We start from the raw sequence: 18562 nt of genomic DNA on the forward strand, positions 1-18562 counted from the left end.
TATTCTGTTTTGTTTCTGTCACTCACGGGGCACACCTTGGGAAAAGGAAACTGAAACTGAAGCTGAATTCAGCCACTGGTGAGGCTCTCTTCCCGACACTGCCCCCTGACGTGCGCAGCTCAGGTTCATAAAAGGGCTGAGCCGCAGGGGAGCTGGAAGCTGAGAGGCAGCCTCCTCGTCTGTGCCTGTGGAGGACCTGGTGCCAGAGCCTACAGCCATGGTGAGGGGGCTTTGCCGGGTGGGGGCAAGGGGCTCTGTACCAGTCGATTTTCCCATTTCATCGCTGGGGTCTCCCAGGGGTGGAGCACTCACTGTGTGCCAGGCAAGTGGAGGTGCTCAGAGCTCCCTCAGGTCCCTAATCGTGCGGGGTGGTGGACAGAGCTCCTTCTGACGCCAGGGTCTGGGTCTTGGAAAGTGTGTCTTGCCCAGTGTTTAACCCTGAGATCCCTGGGCATTGGCACAGAGGGGCATCTTCGTGGGTTAAGGGAGGCGAGGTGATGGTTGCGGGTGGCTGCCTTTCTTCTGGAAATGCTCCTTGCTCGCCTCCAGCACCTGGGGTCCCTTTCCTGGTGGGTGGGGAGGAGAGCAGCATCCCCAGCCCTTAGGAGCTTGCCCTGTGGCCAATGCCATGCATGCAGTGGCTCCAGGACTGATGCCAGGGTCTGTAAGTCTGTGTGATGTCCACAGGGTGGGGACCTGAAGGTGAAAATGCTGGGGGGTGAGGAGTTCCTGGTGCCCCTGAGAGACAACATGCTGGCGTCGGAGCTGAAGCAGCAGATCGCCCAGAAAACTGGCGTGCCCGCATTCCAGCAGAGACTGGCCACCCACCCTGCCGGCACAGTGCTGCGCGATGGGGTTCCCCTCCTCAGCCAGGGCCTGAGCCCCGGCAGCACGGTCCTGCTGGTGGTGCAGAGCTGCAAGGACCCCCTGAGCATCCTGGTGAGGAACCACAGGGGTCGCACCATTGCCTACGAGGTCCGGCTGACGCAGACGGTGGCTGAGCTCAAGCAGCAGATATGCCGGCAGGAGCATGTGCAGGCCGACCTGTTCTGGCTGAACTTCGAGGGGAAGCCCATGGAGGACCAGCACCGGCTTGGGGAGTATGAACTCACACCCCAGTGCACTCTGGTCATGAATTTGCGCCTGCGGGGTGGGTGAGGCAGGACCAGGACAGCAGCGCGGAGGGCTGCCCACCCAAGTCCCTGACCAAGTGTGGGTAATAAAAGTTGACGCAAAGTTAAACGTCTCCTTCCGTTTCTGCCCTCCTCCTTCCCCCAGCACCCCTCGCTTCTGCACCCCTACTGATGAGGCTGGGGGAGGGGCAGAGGAGGAAGTGGGATAAGGAGACCCAGGGTCACCGGGTAGTCACCAGGCTGCATTTGCCACGTAAGTTAAGGCACAAGTCTAATGAGATCAAAATAGTGACCCACTCCCAGCCACTCCTCGGAGAAACTGAAGATGTCCCCTCACTTTTGAGAAATTAAATTCTAGAGAAAGAAGAGACATATCTGTTGGCGCGCACCCCTACCTCCGGGCTGAGCCTCAGTCAGCCCCTGCATAACTGATTCCCATCCCCCACATCTGGGTCAGCAGACAGTACAGGGAGGGAAAGGTGTGGTCAGGTTCTTACTAGGACCAGCACCCCTGGAAGTGCTCGGAGGGTGAGGCCCTAGGGCCTGCCTGGCTGGGTTGTGAGGCAGCCTCCTCCACTGGCACTCATGGCCCTCCAGAACCCATCAGCCTGCCCTGTCCGGCCTGCACTGGTCCGGGGAGGGGTGTGGGCAGGGCCTTGAACACACGCATTACCATCTGGCAAGCTGCTGAATGGAGACTATTCTCCAACAAATACACCTTAATGGAGAGACCATGGCCAGCAGGTGAGGGGCCCCCCTGGAATGGGCGATTCCTTCAGTCCAATGTGGAAGAGCTTGTCTCAGATGGAGGGCACGCACCTAATTTGACACAAACTACACCTGCTTCCACGTAGACTGTTTCTCTCTATACCAACTTCCCAGGAATTCCACGGGAGCCAGACTGAGTCAGCTTTGGACACAGGCAAGATGGGGGGTGGGGGGAGAGACACAGAACATACCCATACGCTTCTCTGGGCTAAAGTCCACGACTCTGGGGACGCAGACCTCAGCCTTCAGTCTGTTCAGAGTAATTTGGCTGGAGACCCAGAAGCTCCTTTCTGGTCTGGGGGGGGGGGGGGGGGGGGTGGGGGCAGGGAGGGGAGGGGGCAGTTTGTATCTGGGCTGAGAGACTTCTAGGTCTTGCTCATCTGTGACCAATATGTGTAGACAGGCAGCTGTGTGTATGTATGTGGGAGGGGTGCTCTCTTGGTTCCAGGTTCATTTCCTGGGTCCCCACCCTCACTTCTTTGTCATACTACAAATTAGCGGGTGTGAGCATACATCCCTGGGGCCATCCTCCTTCCCTGAACCCCTCCCACCAGGGTCGGGGAGGTAAGGTACCTTCTCCCAGAGGGGCTACTTCCTGCATTGCTTCTGGCTCAGAGATCTGCGGATGGCTTGGGGTGAGGGGGTGTGCCACGGATTCAGCCCTGGACGGACAGAAGGGGTCTCCTCCCCCTCCCCCTCGATCTTCAGCTAAGCTAGGCTCCAAATTGTACTCTCTGGATCTCAGTTGATCCCATGTACCTAGACAGGCTGGCTGGAGAAGGGCCCACCGCGGGGCTGAGGAGGGGGCGTGGCCGGCCGTCCCCTGCTGAGCCGACACAGTCGCGGCTGGACGACAGAGGGAGCCCTCCGCTCTGCAGCCAGGCCGGGGCCGACCCGGGACCGGGCGGTGGGCGGGTCTGCGCTCCATTCTGACCAATCGCCACAGCCACCGGTCCACATTGGTCCTAGCCGGCCGGGGGCGCGGCCTGCTGGGGCCGCCTCCTCGCCCGAACCTGCTGGGGGTCCCGGACCCGGGCGAGTTTCTGTCCCCAGCTCCCGAGAGGGGCTGTGGTGTGCCATCGAGCTGTTCCCGCCAGGGGAGGGGCGCAGCCCTGCAGGGTCCGAGGGGCGGCGGGGCCCCAGGACCTGGCAGCCCCTTCCCGCGGCCAAGGAGCTCCCGCAGCTCTGGCCCCGGCGCAGCCCGGAGCCCCTTGGAAGTCCCGTCACGTCGCCTCCAGATTATGCATTAACCCGATTGCAGCCGCATTTCCTGGGCGGGGGTGGGGGTGGGGGAGAGACGCCCGCGCAGGAGGGGGAGGGGCGTCCACGGGGGTGCGCCGCAGAAGAGCGAGCACCTCCCGGGCCCGCCCACCACCACCCCCACCCCCCCCCCGCCGTCCCGTCCGCCCTCCGCCCTCCGCCCTGGCAAGTCGCACCACCCACCTTGGCCCGACCCAGTCCGACCCCCGCCCTCCCACCAGCCCGGCCTCCGCCCGGCGTCGCTGTCCCGACGCTTTGTTCGCGGCCGGCGCGGGACGCTGGGCGCCGGGAGGGTAGGGGACCCGCGCGGGCTGGGGAGCTGGGCTGGGGGCGGGGGGGGGGGGGCGGGCGGGCGGGGGGAGAAGGGGCGGGGAGGGGGCGGGGCTGCCCCGGGTCCCGCCCCCGCGCCGCCCTCGCCCCCGCCGCCTCCCGGGAGCTGCGTCCCGTCCTGTCCAGTCCCGCTCCCGGCGCGGCCAGGCCCGCGCGCTCGCTCGGCCGCCTTCCGCCGTCGTCGGCCCGCGCCATGGCCAGCCTGCGGCCGCCCGGCCCAGCCCTGCTGCAGCCACTGCTGCTGCTCCTGGTCGTGGCCGCGCGCGCCCTGCCCCGCGCCGACGGGACGTGCCCGGAGCGCGCGCTGGAGCGGCGGGAGGAGGAGGCGAACGTGGTGCTCACCGGCACCGTGGAGGAGATTCTCAACGTGGACCCGGTGCAGCACACGTACTCGTGCAAGGTGCGCCCCCGCCGGGACCCCTCGCCCTCGCCCCAGAGAGCCCCTCCTGGAAGCCGGGGCTGGGGGGCCTCTTCCTCCGCCAGCCTGCGCCCCTAGCCCGGAGGCCGGCCACCCCACCCCACTGGGACCCCCATCCCAGGCCGTGGGAGCGGGCACCAGACGCTCCGCAGCTCTCGCTCCCGCTCCCTTGGCGACCGCCGGGCCCCCGGGTGGGGCGCGGGGTCCCGGAAAACTCGCGAGTGCCGGAGGGAAAGTTCCTGCGGCACCGCTGCGGGCCCACCTCGTGGTGCCAAGGCCCGGGAGACCCAATCGTGTCTGCCCCCACCCCCACCTCCAAACCCACCACCTTGCTGGAAACAAGTGCGCCGTCCCCCAGGGAAACTGTGTGGCTATCGCACCCCCTCCCCATCAGCCGTAGGAAAGGAACGGGGACAAGGAGAGGTGATGCCTGCTGTTTGGGGTGAAAGTGGGGATTTGGCCTACGGTCAGTGCTGTCACTACTCCCTCCCAGAGGCCTTTACCAGGGCCAGAGGGCGGCGGGGGGGTGGGGGTGGGGGGGGGGGTTCCGGAGAGAGTGGAGTGCGCATAGAATCTCCCACCCCCAGGCATCCTGGCGGCGGGTGCTGCAGTGACTAGGTGTGGGGACAGGAGCAGAAAAGTGGGTGGAACCGTTGCTGAGCCTCAGCTGTGGAGGGGTGCAGGGACAGGTGCCCCATCCTGCTCCTGGGAGAACTGGATCCCCCCAGGCCACAGGGGAGGGGTGCTGCTCGGCCTCTCCCTCAGCTGGATCTGGGAGTCTCCTGGGTTAGGTATGGTGGGTTTTTCCCATAACGCGTTCCTAGGGAGGACTCAGGGGATCCAGGGCCCATCCCCGCTCTGGCCCCTAAAACCACCTCCCTGACCAGAAATCGGATCATTCCTTCTCCATGGAGATGGGGGGGGGGGGGGAACAGCTTCTTTCAGATTGGCCTGTGTTGGCTACAGCTGGGATCCCCGCCCAGCCCCCTCCCCTCCACCACGCCAGGGCACTTTGCCAAGTCCCTGCAGGATTTTCCCGACTTCCTCCCCGCTGCTCCTGGGTGTGGCTGGGGTGGGGGAGGCGAGGAAAGCGGCCCAGTCCTCTCCCTGCTGGTTATCATCCTTCTGGAGCCTACTGTGTGTCTGGGGTTGGGAGGGATAAGGTTGGACAACTGGGCCACTGGAAGGTGGAGGGAGTCCCTAAGATGCTGCCTTCCTGAGGCTCCCAGCAGGGACCTGGCAGGTGGGCAGGCCACCATTGTCTTTCATCACCCGTTCCAGAAGTCTCAGATCCCCAGAGCTCCTGAGGAAAGGGGCTTCTTCTCAGGGAATGTGTGGTGGACTCATGTCCCCTGTGCGTATGTCCCCACGGATCTGTTCCTTGGAGAACATCCCAGTATAGCCTGCAGCTGCTGAGACCCTCCTGTACCCACCCACCCCCCTCGCTCCCCGGGCTGTGGGCGTCTCAGGGCTTGGTTTGTCAGAGCAGGTACCCTCAGGGCCCCAGGAGTGAGAGTGTGTAGGGTGGGGCTGCCCTGTGCTGCCCAAACTTGATTTTGTGGTTCGGAGGCTGCCTTGACTGCATTCACTGTAGGAGCCTGGCAGGAGGAGGGGTCTTTCGCCTCCTGGGGTGTGTGGGGGGAGAGGGTGTCTTAGGCCACCCACAGGGCTGCAAGGAGCCAAGCTGGCCCAGAGCCCTGAGCTCGGGGCCCATGGCCCTTACACCCCATTGTCCATGTTCGCTGCTCCTGGCTGTCCCCAGGGGTGGGCCCAAAGTAGTGGTGGGTAGGTGGAGAAAGTAAGGACATGGAAAGCAGGCACCCAGGCCAGGTGGATCCCCTTCCCATTTCCAGCCTGAGCTGAGATGGACATTATAGGAATTGGGGTGGCTGAGGTCAGTTAGACCTAGTGGGTGGGAGTGCTGCCTCCTGGGTGAGGGCACACGTCCTTCTGTGTGACACGCACAGGCTGTGGCATCCATCAAGGGTGTGTGCTTCCCTGCAGCCCCCTCCTGCAGGCTGACCCAAAGATCTACGCACACCTCTGCCCAGGCTTTGAGTCTACTCTGGACATTTGGCCTGAGCAACTGAGGTGGGAAGAGAAGAAAAAGCCCAGGCGCCCAGTCTGTACTTGTTCCTGGACTCTGTGGCCTCCTCTCCCCAGTGGAAAGAGGATCACTGATACCTGACCCCCCCCCCCCCCATGTCCACCCCAGGTTCGGGTCTGGCGGTACTTGAAGGGCAAACACATGGTGACCCAAGAGAGCCTGCTTGATGGTGGCAACAAGGTGGTGATTGGCGGCTTCGGAGACCCCCTCATCTGTGACAACCAGGTGTCCACTGGGGACACCAGGATCTTCTTTGTGAACCCTGCTCCCCCGTACCTGTGGCCAGCCCACAAGAACGAGCTGATGCTCAATTCTAGCCTCATGCGTATCACTCTGCGGAATCTGGAGGAAGTGGAACACTGTGTAGAAGGTACGTGGGGACTTGACCAGGGGCAGAGGGTGACTGAGGTGGGCAGGCTTGGAGGAGCTCCATATCATGCCCTGGGGAGCAGAGGAGAGTTTGCTGTAGGCAGGAGCGCATGTGTCTTGTGGTCGTCTGCTCTCCTTCCTTCCTCCCTCATCTCCCAGCTGACTCTGGCCGTCGCAAGGTCACAGCTCCAATCTCTGACATTAGCAGGGATCCCCACTAACCACCGCCGGTCCCACAGTGCCACCACCTTTTGTCTTAGGGCCAAGCAAGCCCCAGTCTTGGAAAGGGGACAGGCTTCCTCCTCTTCTGCTTACCCTCTCCCTCCTGGTCCTTTTCTGAGTGGGAGGAGGGGACCAGGTGAATGAACACCAGCTGTTTATGTTCCTGGAGAAGCCCAAACATCTGTCTGGACGGGTCCCAGATGTTGAGCAAACCCCTCAGAGTGGGGCATAGGGATTGGAGGAGGGGCTGCCCCCTTATGTGTTCCAAGAGGCCTGTCATTTCTAGAAGGGGGAGTTTGTGTGGGGTGGGGACTTCTGGGGGTTTGAGTGGGTGTGAAATGCTCTAATTGAGTCGAAGAACGTTTCCATGTCTGCTGTCCACACAGCACATGCCTATTCTGAATGGCCCGAGAGCTCCCCTCCCCCAGCCCAGCCTCTGGGAGGTGAGCTGGAATCACATGACCGAGGGCTTCCCTGCTGCCCCCCCACCCCCTTGCCCCAGGAGAGTCACAGTTGGGGGCTGAGATCCTTTGCTGGGGAATGTGGCAGGGAGAATGTAGGAACTGCCCCTCGCCCCCACATCCTGTCTGTCCTCTCAAGGCTGCCTGGGAAGGGATGCATCGGAGGGGGGGTGGCGGTGGAAAGAACATTTCCTCCTCCGGGCAGTGGGAAGGGTCTGTGACTTCCTTTCTCGGGAAGGCAACCCTGTCCTCTGATTTGTTCTTTTGGCCAGCAGGGAAGTCCCACTTTCTATCTAACTTACTGCTGTGATGCTGGCTTGGTTTTTGCAGGATCCTGGATGGTGGTCTGAGAGGGACTGTGCAGGGGTAGGGGCAGGACCTGAAATGGGGAGCCCTGTGGCATTTTGCCCCCGCTATGATCATCTGTTCCTGAGCCTGCTCCAGGGTCCTGGGCCACAGCATCACACAGAGAAGCCGGCGGGGCTGTGTATTCCCGGTCCCTTCCCAGCACTGGCTCAGATGAGGGGGACCCAGCCTGGCCCCCTCACACCTTACAACCTTGCCCTGCTCTGGCTGTTTGTGTTCTGGGGGGAAAGATGGGAAGGTGGCATGGAGATGGGGCAGGCTGTGAGATGGTGATACCCAGTTTGGGGGATGGGTGGGGGGGGGGGGTTAAGGAGAGGCTGGAGAAAGAAGGGTCAGGGTACAGAAAGTCCCCTGTCCCTATAAGATAGAGAGAGTGAATTATCAACTCTACAGCTGGGCGTGTCCAGCCTGAGGGTCTGTGACTCAGTAACTGTGGCCTTCTGTGGGGTCAGAGGGCATGTGGTGGGAGGGCCACCCTGGGCAGAACGAGGCTTGGCATCTTGCCCAAGCCTGTTCTACCCATGGCAGCCCCTGGCTCTGTATATGCCAGGCTGGGCACAGAGACAGCTGGAGAGGAGGGTACCCAGGGAGAGCCCCCCCCACCAGGACTGGGTGAGACTTGACCTACTGTGTGCCCTGGGCAGCCAGCACTCAGGTGCCAGGCCAGGACCCGAGCTCCAGCTGGAGAAGGGGTAGTGCTGGACCCGTAGGCCAGTGTGCAGCAACTGGCGTGCACCCAGGAGGGGCTGAGCCGCCGGACGCTTCCTGGGGTGGGCCTGCTAGGGAGGGTGGTCTTGGGAAGAGGGGACCCAGAGAAAGGCATTTGCTATGACTGTAGCTTGGAGCCTTGCAGGTGGAGCCAGGTGGAGGGAAGAACCTTCTGGGGAGGGGGGTGGTGTAGATGGAGGAGCTTGGGTTCCACTGTAAGGCGCCTGGGAAGTTTTGAGCTGGGCGACATAGATCTCTACTTTGAAAGCAAACCAGGGTGCCATGGTGGGGGGAGGCGGGCGGGGCGGGCTGGGAGGGCCAGGTGCTAGGACAGGGTTGCTGCATCCCAATGGCCCAGGGTGAAGGGGTGCCTCCCCCTTGAGGCTCCGGAGGCCTGAGGCACAAGATCCCGAGGGGCTAGGGCCAGGCTTGGGCAAGTATTAATCCCGTGCCCACCTTTCCAAGCTGGGTGAGGGTGGGAGATTGGCCCGCCTCCTATTCTGTGTTAGGTAAGGACCTCGGACCCCACCCCAGGACTCCACCCTAGGTGCTCTGGGAATCAAGGGCCTCACCCTAGTGAGGGAGATGGATGGACAGGGCTTGAGCTAAGCTGACCCCTCCCCGTCTGACTCTGACCCCATTCTGTTCCCAGGGGCCGCATTGTTGTCCCAGCCCCAGGGTGAAGCCTGGGCAGCCCCCAATCTGCGGAAGTCACCATGAATCCACCAGGCCCCACTGCGTGCAGGAAACCCCTGTCCCCAGCACACTTCCCTCCCCAGTGCCGCCCTCCCCCCATTCCTAAAGGCCCAGAGCAGCCAAGGTGGGGGGCAGTGTCCTTCCAGGCCCACCTCCTGGGGTACACCCTGGGCTTGCTCCCTCCTCCTCACTGCCTGAGCACTGCTCCTGGCAGTGTCCTGAAGGGGAACCTGCTGCCACAGCACACACCATCTCTAGGACTTGCCTTTCTCACTTTCTCCCCCAGGGCCTACAGGGTCTTTCTGACTCTGCCAGGTCAGGCCCCCTTCCCCAGCCTCCAGCCCCCAGGAAGGCTCCTCCTCCCCCTGTCCTCCCGCCTGGGGAACCACATTCCTGGCATAACTGAGACAGGTATGTGTCCCTCCCTGTGCGCCACCTTTGGGTGAGGGAGGCCTGCTGCTCCGGGGCAGCCTCTGCCAGAGGGAGACCCCTGCCCCCTGCTCTGTCAGGGAAGCAGCCTGGCCTCTTCCAGTGCCAGCTGCCCACGCACCGCGAGCCTGCCCAGGCTGGCAGCTGAGCAGGCATTTCCCCCAGTGCTCGGCCACCTTGCCCGGGCCTGGACACTACCCACACACACCCACTACTCTCCCCACCCTTGCCTCAAGAAGACTGGTCCTGGGGCTTCTCCTGGAGCCCCGGGGAGGGACATGGGCCTGTCTGAAGTCCTGGGGCCCTTGCCTCCCCACTAGGAGCCAAGAGCAGAGAAAGGAAGTGTTGTCTGCCCTTCTGGGGCCCTGGCACAGGGACAGGGTCAGAGTGAGTCTGGCATTGGCCCAGCCCAGCCCTGCCCAGCTCTGAAGGGGGTCCTGGCAGCAGCAGTCCCCAGCCCAACCTGGCAGGCCTGATTCTAGTGAGCACCGTCCCTTCCTCCCTGCCAAGCCAGCTGTCTAGGGCCTTAAGGAGGGCAGTGCTATCGGTCCAGTTGGAGAGGCAATGGGTCCTGGGCCCTCTGACTTCTTTCAGGCACTACAGGCCTTGGAGCTGGGTGTGGGTGGAGACACCCCCAGACGGAGGCCAGCTCTCTACAGTGTGGGGGCAGGTAGGTGTTCAGGGGAGGGTTCTGGGCAGCTAGCTTTTGCATTCCGCCCCCCCCCCCATTCATACCCTACTCCCCCCACATTCCTCCCTGCTGAAGTGGGAGGTAGCTTCTCCCTGTTCCTCTCCTGCTCTCTTCTAGACTGGGTTCTCACCCCACCCCCTGCAGACCCCACCCAGTGTCCTCCTGAGCCCCTCCCCCAGGCAGGTCAGCCAAGAGGGCTGAGAGAAGGCAGGCCCAGACTGGAGGTTGCCTGCCCTATTCTCTCTTCTTCCCTTCCACAGCTGGGGGGAGGGAGTCTGCCCAGGTGGGGGATGACCCCTCCCCCCCCCCCACCGTGCAGTCCTGTTCCCACCTGGGGAGTCCTTGGCAGGAAGGCCAGTGCTTCCGGGGCACCTGCTGGCTTTGGCTTTGATTTTAGTGTACCTTCGCTGGGGTAGTCCCAGGAGTGGGCTTTGCTAGCTGAAATGGACGGCTGGCGCTCCTGTTACTTCCCTGGGATGTCTCTACTTCGGCAGGGCTAAGCCAGTGAAAACAGCTCTTGGCTTTTTCCAGACCCACCCACCCCCTGGCTCCCCACCCAGAGAAGAGCCCCAGCCCCTGCAGACTGCAAATGGAAAAAAAAGGTTGTTTTGGAACTGTCGTGTCCTCTCCGTCTGTCTTCACTGGGCCTCCCCGAGCTGTGCCGGGCCGGACATACTCCTGTAGGGCTGGTTATGCCCATGGGGAAGTGGGAGATCACCTGGTCAGCACTAGCTGGCCTAGGTCTGGCAGCTACCAGTCTTCACAGGCCGAGTGCCAGGGTAGCAGAGGGGAGCGTGGGTCTGCCCCAGGGAAGTTAATGGGACAGGGGCCCAGACCTCAGCACCAACGGTCCAGCACGGCCTCCTCCATCCATCCTGGCTGTGTTGCTTCCTTCCTGAAGGGTTAATCCCCCACCCCCAACCCCATGAGAATCAGAGCCTGCCCCCTATCACCACAGGAGGGTGGAAAACAGCTGTAGAAACAGGCCTCCTTCTCCACACCCCCCCCCCCCCCCCCGCCCAGTCCCTTGCCTCTGCCTGCGGGACCCAGACCAGTCGCACCACCCTGCATGCCCCCCATCCCCACAAGTTCTACCCTTGCCCAGAGGCCTGGGCACGGGGTAGAGAATGGACTCCCTTTCCTGTTCTGCCCTCCTGGCCCTGGCACTCCCCTTGCCACTGGAATTGGGGAATCAAAGCTCCCACTCAGGTCACTGGGGCCTGGCTGGGGCCGGGCTGGAGGCTGCAGGCGCTCTCACCACAGTTGCCCACATAGTGCCGTATACCTCAGAGTCCCAGGAAGTTCTCACTGGAAGCGCTGACGGATAAGAAAAAGGGGCTCAGAGAAACAAGACAGCACCCCAGTGACAGTTACCCTAATGATAGCGACAGCTCAGTGAAGGAGGGTAACGTGCCCCCCATGCTTCTACACTGGGGCTTAAGAGGGGTCAGGTTGGAGCCTGAGGCTGTGGTTAGGATCTAGAGAGGGGGTGACCTAGGCCTCTGGTGGAGCCTCCCGTGGGGAGAGAAGCTCCCCTAGAGGGGCCCCTCTACCCAGAGCAGACCCTGAGAACTTCCTCTGAGGAAGATCCCCTGCCAGGGGCTGCTTACAGCTGGATCTGGGAAGGGGAAGAAGGCCCCTCCTGGTCAACACTCCACCCCCCCCCACTCCCCCCCCCCCCCCCCCCCCCCCCCACGGAGCCAAGGCTCTGGAGAGGGGGAAATTTCTGTCCTCACATGCAGCCAGCTGTTTCCAGCTGTGTGGCCTGCACACGTGTGTATGCGTGTGTTTGTATGCATGTGTGCCTGCAACCACAGACCTACTGATCTAGGCACATGAGACTTCTGGTCAGAGCCCCAGCTGGTGGCTTGTGGTTTCTGCCACCCTTGTTTCCCTGGGCTTGGCCTCGGGTGGGAGCCCTGCAGGTGGTCTGCCAACTGGCTGGTTGCAGGCAACCTTTGCTTGTGTCTCAGGGGCCTTAGAACAGGACCCGGCCTCTGTGTGCTATGGCTGTCCCATTTCCTGCCTGCTGCCCACCCTGTGCCTGGCAAAGACTGGGCACCTCGTCCTGCAGGCTCTCCTCTGGGAGTGACCACAGTGGTTTCTCAACGATGAGATGAAAGGGCTGTGGTCCCTGGGGGCCACTCAGGTTCACTATCCCAGCATGTGCCTGTGGGACCCTGAGTCTGACACAGGGCTCTGGGGGTGGCAGGGTAGTTAAGGAGTCAAGCTGGGCAAGTCAGGAGGGGCAAGTCTGCATCTGGCCTAAGGCGGGCCTGAGTCTTCCCCCCCTTCCCAGTCACCCGACCACCTGCCCTGGGAGAAGCAGACAGCCTGGCGCGGCTGCTGGAGGCACCTGCCCCTCCGTCCACAGATACGAGAGGCTCCGGTGCACATCTGGGAGAAGTAAAAGCACAAACATCTGGGCCAGATTGTTGCCTGTGCCCACCTGCCAGAGAAGAGGGTATGTCTCTCTCTTCCTGGAGGGGGAGGCAGTGAGGCTATGCCCGTTCATTAATCCATCCAGTGGTTCCTTCCTCATCCACACATCCATTCACAGCCCAGCACCAGATCCTCACTAGAAGGTGTGTGTGTGGGGGGGGGGGGGGGGGGGCGGGGGGGGTCCCTGGAAGAAGCTGCTTCCACCTGCACAGGCCCTGCTGGGGTCCTGAATGGGCTTCCCATGGAGATGGGGGTGAGCTCGGTGTTGGGAGGTGAAGGCAGAGGGGCAGGGGTGTTCTGGGCAGAGAGGACAGCACCAGGTTCAGTGGGTGCAGGGCATAGCTTCAGTGAGGGGTGGGAGCAAGCCGCCATAGGCGTGGTACAGGAGAAAGGGCTGGAACCCCGGAACCCACGGCTACAACCGGCTGGCTGAGAGAGCAAGCTGGCCCTCGCCCTCTGAGCCTGCGCCTTCCCAGACGATGACAGCACGCCTGCAGACCCCATTCCTGTCTGCAGCTCTCTCCTCTCTGGGGCTCCCTCTCTCTGCCCCTTTGTTCTCTGAACCTCTCTCTGCCTCTCCCCGCCCCACCGGTGTCTGCCTGCCACTCCTCTGCATCCTGACGCCAACCCAATCATCACCTTCATAAAGCACCGCCACTCAGACCTTGGTGCCAGTCTGTGCAGCCCCCATGGTGCCCAGTTCAACACAGCCGGGCCCTCAGTAGGAACACTCCCTGACTCACCTGACTCTCCTGACGCGCCACGCACTGTCCACACTTGGGTGGCTCCCTGGATCCCCCAGCTCTCCTTTCCTCTTGGAGACGGGCAGGGCCTGACCAAAAAGAGGGGGACTTGGGGCCGTCCTGGAGAAGAGGGACAGAGGGTGTGTGGATCAGCCCCACTCCATCCCTACCTTCTTTTCTCCAGGCACCTACTCTCCTCCACCTCTGTTCAGATGGCGCCCCCTGGTGGCTACAGCTGGTATCCTGGCAGGTGTGCAGGCCTTGAACTGGGCGCCCTGTCCTCCCCAGGCCTGAGGATCTGCCCCTCTGGCTCCTTATCTCCTACTCCTAATGCCTGTTACCTTCAGGCTTCACCACACTGGCATCACTTGGTCTTTTGTGGGCCTGGGCCCTGGGCCTTTGTAGTTGCCTCTGGAAGCTCTTCCTCCTGGTCTATGCAAATCCCTCTCCGCATCATCCAGGTCTCTGTAGATGTCATCCCCCAGTCCCTCCAATCTAGGTTACACCCCCCCCCCCGCCCCCGCTACACTGTACCCTCCCTGAGGGCAGAGAACCTACCTGACTCGGGATATCCTCAGCCTTCCCAGTGGAGGAGCTCAGACAGGCTAGTGTGTACAGGGCCTGGGGCACCAATAGCGATGTGTAAGGAGCGAGGGTTGGGCACAGAGACTGCTGGTCAGGCAGCTGGCGTCCAAGCATCCAGCCGTGCTGACCCCCTCCTCAAAACTGTCATTTAATGCTACCACCCTGCAGCGTAGACCACCCAGCGGAAGTGTGGGCCTTGCCTGGTAGCTGGGTGGGTGGGCACACAGCCCGCAGAGTCAAACATGGGTACCTCTGGGCTGCACCTGAGGTGAGACTCAGGCTTGGGCCTGACGAGGCCTCCTTCCCAGTGGCTGGCCCTGGGCCAGCAGCGACATCCCGCTGTGAAGTGCCCATTGTCTGCTGAGGCCCCGGGAGAGGGAATGGCTGCAGCCTGAGAGCAGACACCAGGAAGCTGGGGCCTGGGGGTGGGGCCGCCCTGTCTGGTCCTCTTCCCCTCCCCCACCAGGGCAGCCAGACACCTGTGACTGGGCCAGCGAGGTAGCCTATGTTCTCTTGCTGCGCTCCACAGGCGGCTGCGCACCAGTGTGGTGTGCACCTCAAGATCCCCGGAGACTGGGGGGGGGGGGGGGTGGGCAGACAGACTGGAGGTGGCACTGGCAGGGGTGGGGGCGGAGGCCTCAGCATTAGAGGTGTGTGTGTGTCTGGGCATGTGCGCGTGTGTGAGACAACCAGTGTGTGTTCATGCCGGTGAGTTGTACACTTGTACAACGCCCAGTGCAAACTTGAGGGAGTGCGTGTACTTGGGTCTCTGCTTGGGTGACACCTGGAACACCGAATGTGTATGTGCACATCTGTGCGGTCACATGTTGCTGTGTGTGAGCCCAGAGACCAGAGGGGCCAATCTCTGGCTCAGAATATCCTCTGTTCCTTCCTAGGGCATGTGCCTGAGTGGGCTGGTCAGGGCTGAATGATTTTGAGTCTGAAGATCCCAAAATAGCTCTGGTAGCCTGCACTCCCCTCCCCCTACTGGGTCTGGGGCCTCAATGGCCCTTTGTCTCTCTGAAGGCATGGAGCCCCTGTGGGGGGCTCAGACTCTGACTGGGGCCAGGAAGGACAGGCTGCCTGCTGGTTTCCCTTCCCCCAAGCCAGGCCCTAAGCTCCCCCACCCCCGCCCCCCACCATGCTGGCCGGGTGGACCAGTCTCTCCCCTTCAAATGAGCATCTGAAGGCCAGCCCATTTGCCCACGGAGACAATCCCTTGCCAGCCCCCACCCACCCCAGGTTTATACTGATCCCTGGGCCTACCCCTCCCACACCCTGGTTCCTTTATGCCCCTCCTCCTGCAAAGCCCACCCATGAAACTGTGGCGGCAGCAGACAGGGTCCATGTGTGGGCATGTGAACATTGCTTGGGGTTTGACCCCAGCACTGTCCGTGGGTCCTCCTTGAGCCAAGCTCCTGGGGGAGCTGCAGGGACAAGTAAATGAGAAAAAGTGTGAACTGCCTGGGCTCACTACACCAAGTCTTTGGGCTCTGACCCAAGCCCTGCCCTGAGAAGATAAAAAGTCAGACCCTGCCCTGGGTGCTCCCAGGCCAGGGTGACGTCCTGGGGAGCTGCCGGCACTATCAGTGTGGTAAGCATTGCCAAGGTCCCGTGAGGTGAGGTAGAGGGTGGGAGGCACCCCCGAGGTGAATGAAGGTGGGCTGACCAGGGGCTGGGGTCTCCAGGTGGTTTGACGGATTGTTGCTCTGGGTCCAGAGCACTGTGAGGTGAGGAGACCACTTTGCTTATTGGCTTTTCCTGCAAAGTTTCCGCAGAATCTCAGGCTCCAGGGCTCTAAGAGGTTTGAAGACCTCCGCTGTTGGTGATGGGGGACCCTGACAGGATGGGCTAACCCTTAGATGGGCTAACTAGCGTGCCTGGCCACCGGATGGAAAGGAGTCAAAGGAGATGGACCTCATAGAACTGGGTGCTGGCTGGCAGGTGGCTGCTGTTGCTGAGGAAGTGGGGGGGGGCGGGCAGAAGGTTGGGTGGGGTGTGGAGGAGCCTACCTGACCAGAGGGGACGGGGCGGGGGGGGGGCGTGGTGGTTAAGAACATGTTTATGTCACAGAGGAATACATCGTCGGGTGGAGGGACTTTAGGGAGAGTCCAGTTGGAGGCTTGGTGGGAGTTGAGGCACTAAGACACCTGTTGGTGCCCTGGGGTGGTGTTACTCTGGATGAGTGGAGAGTTGGGCACCAGGAAGGGCTTGTTCCAGGGCAGAGGAGCCCCACAGACCTGAGAGGGGACGGAGAGGAGACCGAAGAGTGACCAGGGCGGCACTGGTGGCTGTGGCAATAGCGGTTTGGCCGGAAGGGGGACCTGCTGACTTCACTTACAAATAACCCTGCGGAGTCCTAAGTGCAGTGTGGGTGTAGGTCTGAGTGAGTGGGCGGGTACGTGAGTCTGTGGAGTGTGGGACTATGTGTAGATGGGTATGATTGAGCATGGGGGTGGGTGGGGGGAGCACTGGTGCAATTAACATCTTTTCAGCTGGGATAGGGACCAGAAGAGGTCCTAGGATGGGGCTGGGGGGGAGGCCTGATCCCAAGTTGAAGAGGGACCCACTGTGCCTTGGAGGCCAAGCTTCCTCCCCCTCTCTCCTCAGAAAGGGCTGGCAGACTCTAAGAGAGGGACAGAGGTCACCGCAGAGACTCAAGGGCCTGCGACCAGGTCCAGGCTGGAAGCGGCCAGCCGTGGTGGGTGTGGCAGTGGGCGCTTAGGGGTTCCTCCCAGAGGACTGTGGGACGTGAAGGGATGGGAGTGCAGGGCAGTGAAGGTGTTGGTCACAGAGATGGCCACCAATGGGATCCTGGCTGCGGAGGGTGACTGGTGTGGATGGTGGGGAAGGTGCGCGACCCCTGCCCCCCTCCCTCCCCAACCGGGCAGGGGCTAGGAAAGGGGCGTCCTCTGGGGGCGGATGTGGACAGGCCTGACTTCGGGAAGGACCAGGCACCCCCCCGGGCCCGGCTGTGACGTCACGGCCCCGACGTTCCCTGGTGGCCTCTGGGGGGCGCTCCAGGCTGGCGGGACGGCGCCGGAGTCCCGCGATTATTTGCATAACACTTCTTTACAAGAAACTCATTTGCATGTTCCTCTCCACGGCCGGAAGGGAGGTGGGGGGCACGCGGGTGGTCTGAGGTGTTGCCGCCAATTCCCGGGAGGGCGGACCCATCTTGCCCCCTCCACCCTCCACGTTGGGCGCAGCCCGCTCCCCACCTGAGCGTGTACCTGGGGACCCTTCCCCCACATGCGCGCGCCAGGGCGGGGCCAGCACAGGCACACGCGCCCGTAGCGTAGAGTGGGGGCCTGCGTGCGGGCCTGAGCCCCGCTGCGTGCGCTCAGAACGACCCCCCGGCCCTCCGCCGCGCCCTCGGCCGCTGACGCACGCGGTACGGCCCAGCGCAGCCGGGTGGGCGCGGAAGGGGACCCGCCCCGCCCCTGACCCCGCCCCACACCTTCTGGCTCCGCCCACCCGGTTCCGAGCCGGGCCCCCACCCCCCAACCCCCGCCCCGCCCCGGCACCTGCCTCCTCTCCCCCCACCCCTGTTCCTTCCCGGCCCCGGCCCCGGCCCCGGCTCCCACCTCACCCACCCCACCCCACCCCACCCCACACCCCAGCGCCCCCGCCTGCCCCTGCTGCTGCCCCCGCCCGCCCTCCCGTCCTCTTCCGCGCGGTCCTCTGCGCCGTGAGCCACGACTCCCCACGGACACCGGGGTCCCCGGAGGCGGCTTCCTTTGTCTCTGCTCCCCGCCCTCCCTCCGCGGCGCCCCTCGCCCCTCACTCACCGCCCCAGCCCCGGCGAGGGCGACGGAGCCGAGGCGCGGCCCTCCGCGCACCCGCTCTTTATTCTCTGCCTCCCGCTCGCTGCCTGCGCCGCTCCCGCCTCTGCTGGGGACCCGAGACCCTCCGCGCCCGGCCGCCCGCGCCTCCCCACGGGGTCCCCGGGCGAGGGCCCGCTCGCCGCCAGTACCCCTCGGGCCGGCCCTTCCGGGGTCGCCCGGCGGGCGGGACCGGGGGCTCCCGGGGGCTCCGGGAAGACTGAGCACGCCGGAGAGCTGCGGGCACCTACGACTACCGGGCTGTGGATACAGGGGGTGGCCGCTGGCGGGCCCTCAGTTTCTCCTCCGCCGCCCTCTGAGCCCACATTTGGGGTGCTACTTCGGGAGAATTTTGCACATCTCCCATTATGAGCCTCAAAGGCTGCGGAGGGGTCCTGGCTCTCTGGGCTGTGACCGGCGTTGAACTTTGAGAACAGAGCTGCTGTCCGCTGCCCCAGGGGACCCAGCATGGGAGGAGTTGCCCCGAAGAGGCCCAAGGGCGCCCCTTGAGCGACCCGCTCACCCTGAGAGTGGGGGCTGAGGAGCCCAGGGCCATGCCTCCACTACCTCTGGAGAGGGACCCGCGGCAGCAGCGCGGGGTCTCCCTGCTGGTGCGGTATTTCATGATCCCCTGCAACGTCTGCCTGATCCTGCTGGCCACCTCTACGCTGGGCTTCGCCGTGCTGCTTTTCCTCAACAACTGTACGTGGCTGCGGGCATGGCCACCCCCCCCTCCCCCCCCCCCCCCAGGGGCCGGCTCGTGTGACCCTCCTTCTGCTGGCTGAGTTCCCCTGCCTCAGCCACCAAAGACTGGGGGAGAGGCAGGGTCAAATAGAGGCGACCAGCTGAGAGGTGGCTCCGATGGGCCATCTGCATCTTTTGGGGATCAGGATCAGGATGAGTCATTCTCTGGACCCCTGGGCCTGTCAAAGCTTGTCCTTGCGTTCATGGGGAGCTGACCCTCACCCTGAGCTGCAGAGACAACTCGTTCTGGAGCTCTGAGCTGCGGA

General features: G+C 63.2%; 2 protein-coding genes and 1 long non-coding RNA gene across 12 annotated transcripts in view; 2 read left to right on the forward strand and 1 right to left on the reverse strand.

Moving 5' to 3' along the window:
- The first annotated feature begins 97 nt into the window (after positions 1-97).
- Positions 98-1236, forward strand: ISG15 (ISG15 ubiquitin like modifier). The gene is made up of 2 exons (XM_045475188.1): positions 98-220; positions 688-1236. Exons 1-2 carry the CDS (start codon positions 218-220, stop codon positions 1156-1158), a joined length of 474 nt encoding a protein of 157 aa, XP_045331144.1. The 5' UTR covers positions 98-217; the 3' UTR covers positions 1159-1236.
- Positions 1237-3545: 2309 nt separating this feature from the next.
- Positions 3546-18562, forward strand: part of AGRN (agrin) — a 34601-nt gene continuing 19584 nt past the window's right edge. For 4 of the 10 annotated variants that reach the window (XM_045475181.1, XM_045475182.1, XM_045475179.1 and 1 more), the window contains exons 1-2: positions 3547-3891; positions 6125-6386. In XM_045475181.1, the coding sequence (XP_045331137.1) occupies positions 3685-3891; positions 6125-6386 (469 nt within the window). In that variant the 5' untranslated portion in view covers positions 3547-3684. Of the gene's footprint in view, positions 3892-6124; positions 6387-17381; positions 18255-18562 lie in introns of those variants that run through there. The other 6 variants (XM_045475185.1, XM_045475186.1, XM_045475178.1 and 3 more) reach the window with 5 other exon arrangements.
- LOC123596989 lies at positions 13162-17620 on the reverse strand. The gene is made up of 3 exons (XR_006711912.1): positions 17520-17620; positions 13702-13764; positions 13162-13263 (listed from the first exon to the last, which is right to left on the reverse strand). It is a non-coding gene; the product is annotated as an uncharacterized LOC123596989 (long non-coding RNA).

This window comes from Leopardus geoffroyi, chromosome C1 (genome assembly GCF_018350155.1).
Source record: "Leopardus geoffroyi isolate Oge1 chromosome C1, O.geoffroyi_Oge1_pat1.0, whole genome shotgun sequence".
Taxonomy (NCBI): domain Eukaryota; kingdom Metazoa; phylum Chordata; class Mammalia; order Carnivora; family Felidae; genus Leopardus; species Leopardus geoffroyi.